This window comes from Propithecus coquereli, unplaced genomic scaffold (assembly GCF_000956105.1).
Source record: "Propithecus coquereli isolate 6110/MARCELLA unplaced genomic scaffold, Pcoq_1.0 Scaffold42, whole genome shotgun sequence".
Lineage (NCBI taxonomy): Eukaryota > Metazoa > Chordata > Mammalia > Primates > Indriidae > Propithecus > Propithecus coquereli.
Genome location: NW_012149952.1, coordinates 598502 through 608569, shown reverse-complemented (window position 1 = coordinate 608569; position 10068 = coordinate 598502). Strand labels below are relative to the sequence as shown.

Here is a 10068-nt window from a genome sequence, read left to right as displayed (position 1 = left end):
GGCCCCGGGGGAACACAGGTGGGAACAGGCTCACCGAGGCGCAGGTGCCATGGCTGCCACAGTAGGCTGAGCACTCCTGCAGGCCGCAGTCCGGGCCCCCCCAGCCCGGCTCACAGGCGCACACACCCGGAGGCCGGCACTGCCCGTGGCTCTGGCAGCCGCCCGGGCACAGGGAGAAGCGGAAGGAGGCGTTAAAGCCCAGCAGGTTGTAGTTGGCATCGCTGAAGAGGTGCAGCAGCATCTGTGGCACAAGGTGGGCCGGGCTCTGGGGACTGGACTGGGAGGGTGCCCCACTCCTGCCCCCACCCCATCCTGGGGGACCCAGAACCCACATCCTTTGTCTCTCTCCACCTTCCTCTGTCCCCGTGTTTGTCTCTCTGATGCCCTCTTGCTAGCTCCCTGGCCTTCCCCTTCTTTTTCCTTTTCCTCCATGTACCTATCCCTTTCTCCCCCAGCCCCCACCTAGACCCTCCGGCCATGGCCCCACGGCCCCCGTCTGCACCAACCTTGCCCGAGGAAGCCTCGACAGGCGGAGGCCGGGTGCTCCCGCTCAGACTGGCAAGCAGTGGCCCTTGGGGGGAGTCACCGTCATACACAAACAGGTAGTCGTACGTGCATTCCGTGTCCAGGAAAAGGAAGTCCAGCAGGATCCGGTGCTGGGGGCTCGGGGCTGGGAGGTGAGCATGGGGTGGGAGGCCAGGTCCAAAAGCAGCCCTTCCCCCCACGCCTCCACGCAGCCCACCCGCAAACACCAGACCCTGCTCACAGCGATACGGAGGCTCAAAGATGGGTCAGACCTGGGCCCTGCCTTGGAGGGGCAGCTAGACTCATAGCCCAGGGAGGTCAGAGCTGTGACAGCAGAGGGACAGGAGACCAGAGAAGGAATGACAATATCGGCCCTAGAGAGGTCTCCTGCGATCAGGCTGAACACACGCTTCGGTTCAGATGGGAAAATAACGTGCAGAGAGAGGAAAGCCCATCCCCGTGGTCGCTCAGGACAGCCACCACGATGCTCCTGAGGTCTCGCTCTTCCTGTCTATGCTTAAGCTTCAGACCATGCCCAGGCCGAGGGTCAGGGTGCAGGCCCTGGCAGAGAGGCTGCTCCCAGTGAGCAAGGGGCCTCGTGAGAGCTGTTTCAGGGTTAACAGAGCTCTGAGGGAAGAGTCCTTCTTCTGCCCCCTGAACAAAGGCCTAATCTTGGAGCCTCATAGTTCCCCTCTGTCCCCACCCAGAGCCTCATCTCTCTGTTTATGTGGCTATGGGCACAGACCCTGGAGCCAGACTGCCCAGGCTCAAATTTTGGCTCTGCCACTGAATAGCTACTAGCTGTGTGACCTTGGGCCAATAACCTACCCTCTCTGGATCTGCTTCCTCATCTGTAAAGTGGGGATATAATGGTACTGTAGTAGATTCAAATTGCTAGGCTACTGCTCCCATCGAAAGGTGAGAGCTAATTCCCTGTCCCTTGTGTCTAGGAAGAGTCGCAGTGACTTGCTTGACCAATAAAGACCAGCAGGGAGGAGGGAGGGAGGGTTAAAAAATAAAATAAAATAATAAAGAGCATTTAAGATGATAGTCTAAAAACGCGAGAAAGGGAAAATAAATAAAAATAAAGAGCAGCAGAGGCCGGGTGTGGTGGCTCACGCCTGTAATCCCAACACTTTTGGGAGGCTGAGGTGGGAAGACCACTTGAGACCAGGAGTTCAAGACCAGCCTGGGCAACATAGCTAGACTCTAGCTATGTTTCTGTCTCTACAGAAAAAAAAAAAAAGCAGCAAAAGTGATGCTGTAGGACCTCCAAGGCTAGGTCACAAGAAGCCTTGCAGCTTTCACCTGGGCCTCGTAGAATGCTCCTTCTCAGAACACAGCTGTCAGGCTATGAAAAGCCAAAGCCACACGAACAGGCCACACGTAGGCGTTCCAGCCGACAGTCCAGCTGAGCTGACAGCTGACAGCCAGCATCAACTGCCAGCCCCGGAGGGACCTTCTTGGACATCCAGCCCAGGTGAACACTGAGATAATTGCAGCCCTAGCTGACATCCGACTGTGACCACATGAGAGGTGATAATGCACATAAAGTGCTCACAACAGGGCCTCGCACGCCGTAGTAAGTGCCACTACCCCTAATGCTGTCATTGTTCTTGTTCTCTGCCAGGTCCTGGTTCCAGAAGGTTCTTCTGTATACCACCTCCCATACTATGAGACCACTGCAGGCAGCTCAGGAGAGTCCTCTAGGCTCAGGAAACTAGGAGACCTAGATGCCAGCTCTTCCCCTGACCTGCTGGAGGACCCTAGGCCAGCCTCATCCCCCACGACCCTGAGTACATTCATCTGGATCCTGGAGATACTCATCCACCACTCGCAATGGCTGCGTGATCTTGGCCCAGTTCCATGGGCTCTCTCAGCCTCAGTTTCTTTGACTGTAAAATGGGGATAATTCTCCCCACCAAGGCTGGTGTGAACATTCAATGAGATGATGACTCTAACCTGCCAGCCCAGAGCCAGGGTGCTCAATAACGTGCCTGCCCAGTCCTCATCGTCTCCCACCAGGACCACTGGACACCAGCCTCGTGATGTCCCCTTCTCCCTCGATCTATAACATACTTTCCCTTCCCACCAGCTAGCTTCCACTCCTCCTCCAGGAGGGCTTCCCTATTGCCTCCTGGCTGGATTAGGAGCCCCTCTTTGGGGTTCTCATATCCCATAATAACCTTCATTCCTCCAGGCCAGGACCATCTAAGTCCAGGTCTGTCTGCCCTGCAGCCTGCAAGGCCCACAGGGCACAGCCTGGACCTGGGCCTAATTCCCTCCCCACCATTGCCCAGGCCAAGGTCTGGTGCCGAGCAAGGGCTCAGGAAGTGCCGGATGGGGGAATGAGGAAATACACAAAAGAAAGAACACTGAGACTGGCAGCTCTCCCTGAGGCTGTGACCAGAGGCCCCAAGAACATCGCACATGGATCCCCACCCGTGGTCTGGGGAATGCACAAGACCCATTCAGCCAGACCAGGCAACCGGACCTCCCAGAATCTTACCAGCCTCAACCAAACTATAAAGCTCTCTTCCTGGAATCACAACAAGTACATCTTTGTCAAGCGCTAGCTGGAGGCCAGCTCACCATCTGCCTTCCCAAGGTTCCTCCCTAAGTTCAAGGTCTCCTGTTTCCACTCAACCCCCCACACCACTCCAGACAGAAATCTGATCCCAACCACTCCCCCAGCTCAAAAGCAGGACGCCTCTTATTCGTGAGGATGCTATGAAGACTAGGACCAGAAAAAGGGAATGTGGTACAAAAGTAAATGGGTCAGTTGCTTATTTTTTAATAGATGGAGGAAGATGTTGGTTCTTAGAGGTGACAGGCATTGGGAAAACAGGAGATCAAGGGAGGGGTCTGGAGGTTTCCCGGACTCCTCCCTCACCCCAACATCCAGCCAGCTGGTCCCCAAGTCTCACTGGTGAAATGCCACCAACATCTCTCTGCACTCTCCACACTTCTCCACCCCCTTTAGTCCCTGCCCCAGCTCAGAACTAACCCTCTCCTTCGAGAAGCTCACCAAGTCTCCAGTCTGCCCCCCACCCAGCCTGAGAGCAATGCCCTACTCCTGCTCAAAATCCTTCTGTGGCTCCCCGTCAACCCCAAGATAAACGCTAAGATGCTCAGTGTGACATTCAAGGCCCTTCCTCCACTGCTTCCAGCTCCCTTTTCGCCTCCCAGTCCACAGTGCAGTCAGACCAGACAAACCTAGACATGCATCCTGAGACACACCAGCCTCCCTCATGTCTACACAGGGGCTGTTCCCTTTTCCCATGCAGTAAACTCCTATGCATGCTTCAGAACCCTGCTTCAGTGGCTCCTCCTCTGTGACTCCCAGCAGGTCCTCTCCCTCCCCTAGGCCCATCCACCCAATCCCAACTTTCCCATCTCAGTGAGCACAGTGGGGGCGGAATGTCTGTGTCCAGCTCCACTATTCCCAACTAGTCTGGAACTCTTCAAGGCCAGAGAATGATTTATACCCCTCCCCACTCCCATTCTGTTCTCACACCCCCAGCCTAACAGGAATGGCCCCCAAGCTGGAGACAGTTAGACACGCTTACCACAGGAAACATGCCTCCACCCATACCCCACACAGCAGCCAGAGAGATCTTCTAAAACTGCAGTCCTCAACCCCAGGACCATGGACCAGTACTGGTGCGTGGCCTATTAGTTAGGGACCGGGTCACAGAGCTCTGCCGCTCCCCACCCCTCACCCCTGGCCATTTGTGGAAAAATTGTCTTCCATGAAACCTGGGTGGGGGCAGGCAGGGGCGCACAGCAGGAGGTGAGTGGTGGGTGAGCAGGCAAAGCTTCATCTGTATTTACAGCCACTCCCCATCCCTGCATCACCGCCTGAGCTCTGCCTCTCTCCCCAAACCCCCACACCCCCAGTCCGTGGAAAAAACTGTCTTCCATGAAACCGATCCCTGGTGCCAAAAAGGTTGGGGACCACTGTTTTAAAGCATAACCTCCCCCTGCACAAAACCCTGCCATAGCTCCCCAGTGCCCCCAGATAAAGACCAAGCTCCACAGCTTGCTAAGGCAGGCCCTGCATGATCCAGGCCCTGTTGCACCTCTGGCCTTTGCCCACAACCTCCCCTGTCTGCGGAACTCCTACCTCTCCTTAGAGGCCACCTCCTATGTCCACTGCTCTGTGGGCTCCTCCTGGACGTCTCTAGCCATTGCCTTTGGATTTCTCTTCCACCTCCCTATTGCCCACAGGATACCCCTCCTCTAGCCCCTCTCAATCCTGCAGCCTCTGGCTCGCTGGTTGTCTTCTTGTACTCTACGTTTTAGCAAACCAGATTTCTAGTTCCTCAAAAGCGTCACGCTCCCCTGTTTTCAGGCCTTTGCATGGGCTATTCTGCCCGCTCGTACACATGCCTCTGGTCTCAGGTATACCCCACACCAAGTCAGATGTCTTCTCTGGGCTTCCCCACTCCCTGGGAGTGGGTTTGTCTCCCCCACTGACTGGGAGCCCATAGAGTAGGGCTGGGGTCTTTGCACAGGCTGTTCTGTCCTTCTGGAATACTCTTCCTCCTCCTCCTGATTCCCATGGGTCCTTCTCATCTCCACTCAGGCATCTCCTCCTCGAAGATGCCTCTCTGTTCTCCCCTGCCTCCAGCTCAGGCATTTCCTCTGGGCTCTCCTCTGGGTTCCTCCATCACAGACTACTCTGGGCTGTCACTGTTAACGTGTTTGTCTCCCCCATTGGAATTCCAGCCCTAAGTCACCAGGGATTGCTGGGGCTGTCTTGGACTCTGTCATGTCCCATGTGGCACATGAATGCCTACAAAAAACGCTTTTGTTGAAGTACCTTTAAACCAACAATAACGATCCTAATACCATTTATTGAACATTTACTATGTGCCATGAATCAGGCATGTTAAATACCTTGTCTCATTTAATTCCAACAACCCTATGAGGTGAGTAGTATTGTCATCCCCATTTGGGGGTAAGGGAACCTGAACCTCAGAGGAAGGAAGCCACTTGCCTAAAGTCAGAAAGAAGTAGAGCCATATTCAAAGCCAGGTGATTGGACTCAAGAGTTTGAGTTTTTAACAATTACTTAGAAGACCCCTGACTGATGCTCCTGGCTTGTGACCGTCCATCTGGGTCTCGGTACATCTCCCCCACCAGACTTTGAGGACTTCCAGGGCAGGGCCCAGGTTGGCTGAAACCCTGGGTGTCCAGCATTTTAGAGCAAAAGGCCTCGACCAGAGCCAGGCTCTGAGAAAGTGGTAAATGGTTGAATGCACAAATGAATGAACTAGCAGCGAATTAGTGAGTGATCCACGCGGCCCCACTCACCCTCGATGAGCCACTCGCAGTTGCCATTGACGCTGTAGTTGCCGGCACCGTCGGTCACGAAGCCTGGAGCCTCCCGCAGCACCTGCCGCTGCCCCTTGCAGTCCCCCGCCCGGGCCCCGGGGGACAGCGAGCCCAACATGGCCAAGGCCAGGGCCAGTGCCATGGCCAGAGCCTCGACCAGGGCCATCGCCGCCTCTCACACGGCTCCCCTTAGAGACAGACTTGGAGAGGACCCTCTACCCGGCTTAAGGCCCTGCAAATGCGATCCCTATAGGCATGGCATGACCGTGCAGACCGGGGAGGTCCCGGAGACGCAGTCCCTGCGAAGGGAAAGGCCACTGTTGACGGGCTCTGGATGCCGAGGAGCGGGCCCTATAGACCGATAGAATGCCCTGTATATGAAGTCATTATGGATGGGGCCAACCCCTAGGGACCGTGGGGGTCCCCTATAGACACAGGCCCCCATAAAGAGGCCGACCCCATAAAGTGTCCAGCAGTTACAGACTCAGGCCGCTGCAGGCCAAAACGGACCTTATAGATGGATGAGTCCCCAGGGGGCGCAGGGCTCTACGGCCCGACAGGGGCCTCCGTAGAGGGTGCAGGCCGGGACAGGCCAGGCTCGGATGGTCGGGGAGAGACTCCTCCAGCCGGGGGCGGGGCGCGAGCGGGTGCCGGGGGCGGAGCCAGGTTTCAGGGGCTCGGGCCGGGACCCCATAGACGCGCTTCTTTTGCTCACCCACCCGCGCCTCACTCAAGAGCGAGATAGGCCAGATCAGAGAGACGAGGGGACGCTTGGGCCAGAGCGGCCCCGGGAAGACCCGCCGGGAGGGCGAGGGGGCGGGACCCGAGCGGCCGCTGTGGGAGGGCGGGCGAAGAGGAGGAGGCGAGAAGTTACAGAGCGGCGGTCAGAGCGGCCCTGGGAGGACTGCGGAGCGCCCAACCCCACCCCTCTGCAAAGAAAGACTTCCGGAAATTTCCCCGCCCATTTGTTCCCAGCCGCATGCGCAGCAGCGGCCTCCAAGGCTAACGAGGAGAGACTCACACATGCGCAGTGCTAAGATCGTAACCCAGACTCGGGGTGCTGGTGGCTGAGCAAAACCTGTGCCACTGGAGGGCGCCTCTACATCTAACTGCAGAAGGGAAGATAAAAATAAAGGAGCGGTGCACTGAGAGGGCCCTGCTAGATTTGATTTCTTCAACGCTCCCAGATTTGGGTCAACATACGGGTCAAGTTATGCAGGCCCCTGCCTCCCGACCCAAAATGCCATTTCACAGATGGGCACATTGAGGTCCCCAGCCAGAAACCGTTGTGGCTCAGCCCCGCCGCCGAACACCGTCATGATTTAAAAGAAGTCATGTTGTAGATAAAAACTCAACGCATCCTCTTTATTTTGGCAAGAAGGGGGAAAAAAGTCTTTCTGCTAGGGATCTGAGGGAAGGCCCCTGGAATGGAGATAGGGGCGGACAGAGCACGGGTCCGAGGTTACAGATCCGACGGAGGGTTTCAGGGTCGAGACCAGCATCACAATATCCATCCCGGGAGCAGTAGCTCGGGGTCGCGGAGTCCTGGAGAGTCACAGGCACGGTCCCGGCAGTCATCACGGGTGTTCCGGAGTCCGGCGGGCTCAGAGGTCTCGGAGGGGGCCAGGGGGCCGGAGGTCACGGAACAGCGGGAGCCCAGAATCCGGCGCCGCTCGGGGCAGGGGCTGAGGGAGGGGACGGGGAGAGCGGCTCCCGCGGGACCGTTTGGCACAAGAGGAGAGGGGGGCGGGACGCATTGCACCCCACCTGGGCGCGCGGGGTGGGGAGGGGAGGGAAGGCCCAGGATGACCGAGCCCTGGGGCCGGGAAAAAGCAGGGGTCCAGAGCCCGGCCGGGCCGGCGCGCGGCTCATGGGGCTGGGGCGGGTGGGGGTGCTCAGACCGGGGGTGCGGTGCCCCCGGCCGTGTGCATGCTGAAGTATTCGGTGAAGCCGGTGTGCGGCACCGCCGTCTGGGGCACGAGCGGCCGGTAGGGCGGCGTTGGGCCATCCCAGCCCGGGTCGGCCGCCTTGGGGAACCGAGCGGGAGGGGGCGGGGAGGCTGCGCCCGGCTCGGCCATGGTCACCACGCGGCCCCTCGGGGCCACCGCCGCCGCCACCGCCGTCTCCTCCACCTGCTTCCCGGCCTGGGAGGGGGGTCAGGGTCAGAGGCCGTCCGGGACCCTCGGGGGGCAGATGCGGCCCCGAAGGCCCGTCCCCCTCCCCCCGGAGGACCCCTCCAACCCAGGTATGGATGCGCGTGTCAGTCAGGGAAGGAGCGTGTGGCGGGGCGCCTGGGCAGCGGGGCTAGGTACTCAAGGGGCGGCGTTGGGGTGCGCCGGGCGAACTCCGGCGGCGGCCGGGGAGCTGGGGGAGAGCCGCGGAAGGCGGGCGGCGGGGGCACGGCGCGTGGCGTCTGCGGGGGCGTGCGCAACAGCGCCAGGACCCAGTCCGGCAGCGTGGGCGCGGGCGCTGGGGGACACTCGCGGCGGGGCGTTGGGGCGCGGGGCGTGCGAAAGGCGGGGGGAGGGCTCAGGCACCCGGGTGCGGGCGCAGGGGGCGGCGGCGGGGCCGGGAGCGGGGTCAGGTACTCCAGGGGCGGCGCCAGCAGCTCCTCGGGCGCTGGGGCCGCGGGGCTTACGGAGGAGGCGGGCGGGGGTATGGAGAAGAGCTCCGTGAAGTTGGGCACCGAGTCGCTGATGAACGTCACGTTCCCATAGACGTGCTGCGGGAAGGCCTTGTCCGACGACTGGCTCCCTCCTGGTCCAGGGGCTCCGGCTGATGCGATCTGCGACGTGCGCACGTGGTACGGGAAGTTCTTGTTGGCAGCCGATGGGCGAGTCATGATCTGAAGCGAGGGGCCGGGAGCAGGTTGGAGAAGCACTGTCCAGACCCCAGGCTGTCTCCATAAATTTGGGGTCCTACGGATTCCCCTTCAGTTGGCATCCCCCACACTTCCCTTAAACCATTCAGACTGGATTAGGCACCTTCTCTGGGCCCTGAGCCCTGACCTTTTCCCTTCAATACAATTCTTACTGCTCTGCCTATGCCTCCTCCAGCAGAGCCCCATCACTGAGCTATCATTCATTGGTTAAGATCAGTATCCTGCACTATCCAGTATGATAGCCACTGGCCACATATGGCTTAAATTTAATCAAACTTAAACCAAAATTTTAGCTTCTCAGTCACACTATCCACATTTAAGTGCTCAACAGCCACATGTGGTTAATAGCCACCATATTGGACAATGCAGATTATAGAATATTTTCATAAACACAAAAAATTCAATTGGACAGCAGCTAATAGAATCTAGAATGTTAGCTCAATGAGGGTAGGAATCTGACTCTTTTGATCCATGCTGAATCCCCAGTACCTTCTAGAACAGTGCCTGGGACATATAAGCCCTCAATAAATATTGGTTGAGGCCAGGCATGGTGGCTCACGCCTTGTAATCCTAGCACTTTGAGAGGCCCGGTGGGAGGATTGCTTGAGGCCAGGAGTTGGAGACCAGCCTGAGCAAGAGCAAGACTCCGTTTCTACAAAAAATAGAAAAATTAGCCGGGTGTGGTGGCAAGCGCCTGTAGTCCCAGCTATTCGGAAGCCTGAGGCTGGAGGATCGCTGGAGTCCAGGAGTTGGAGGTTGTAGTGAGCTATGATGATGCCACTGCACTCTAGCCCAGGTGACAGAGTAAGACTTTGTCTCAAAAAAAAAAAAATGTTGGTTGAAGGTAAAGAACAGATGTCTGGTACCCATTAGTCTGGCGGGCCATAAGGGCAGGGACTGGCTGTCACTCCACTGCCACACTCCAAAAGCCCCGCACAGCCCCTCTAAGGTTGTGCTGAATGAAATGAACAAGGAGCTGAAACCAATGAGCAGTGGAAGACCAGAGGTGGAGCTGTGCTGAGCTAATGCTAGCAATCTTGGGAAGGAAGCTGGTTGAGTTATAGCAGAAAGGACACTGCATTTGGCGTTCTGAGCCTGCGTCCCACCTTTGGGCTCCAGAGCTCACTGAGTGTGGCATCTGGGGCATGTTCATTAAACTCCTGAGCCTCACTGGGGAAAAGGAATTGTAGTGCCCACTCAGAGAGATGAGAGGGTAGAAATGCAAAACCACTGAGGCAGGGCCTGGCACAGGGTGGATTCTCAGCGTTTCTCATTTTTCTGTCCCTTTCTGACTTCCTGCAGAGCTTTAAGATGGACTGGCC

At 57.8% G+C, this 10068-nt stretch overlaps 1 protein-coding gene across 1 annotated transcript in view; it reads right to left on the bottom strand.

Annotated features, from left to right (window-relative positions):
* Positions 1 to 7469: 7469 nt before the first annotated feature.
* Positions 7470 to 10068, bottom strand: part of TMEM145 (transmembrane protein 145) — a 10486-nt gene continuing 7887 nt past the window's right edge. Inside the window, exons 12-13 of the mRNA XM_012653219.1 lie at positions 8504 to 8710; positions 7470 to 7550 (exon numbers count right to left, since the gene is read on the bottom strand). Coding sequence (XP_012508673.1) covers positions 7470 to 7550; positions 8504 to 8710 — 288 coding nt within the window. The remainder of the gene's footprint in view (positions 7551 to 8503; positions 8711 to 10068) is intronic.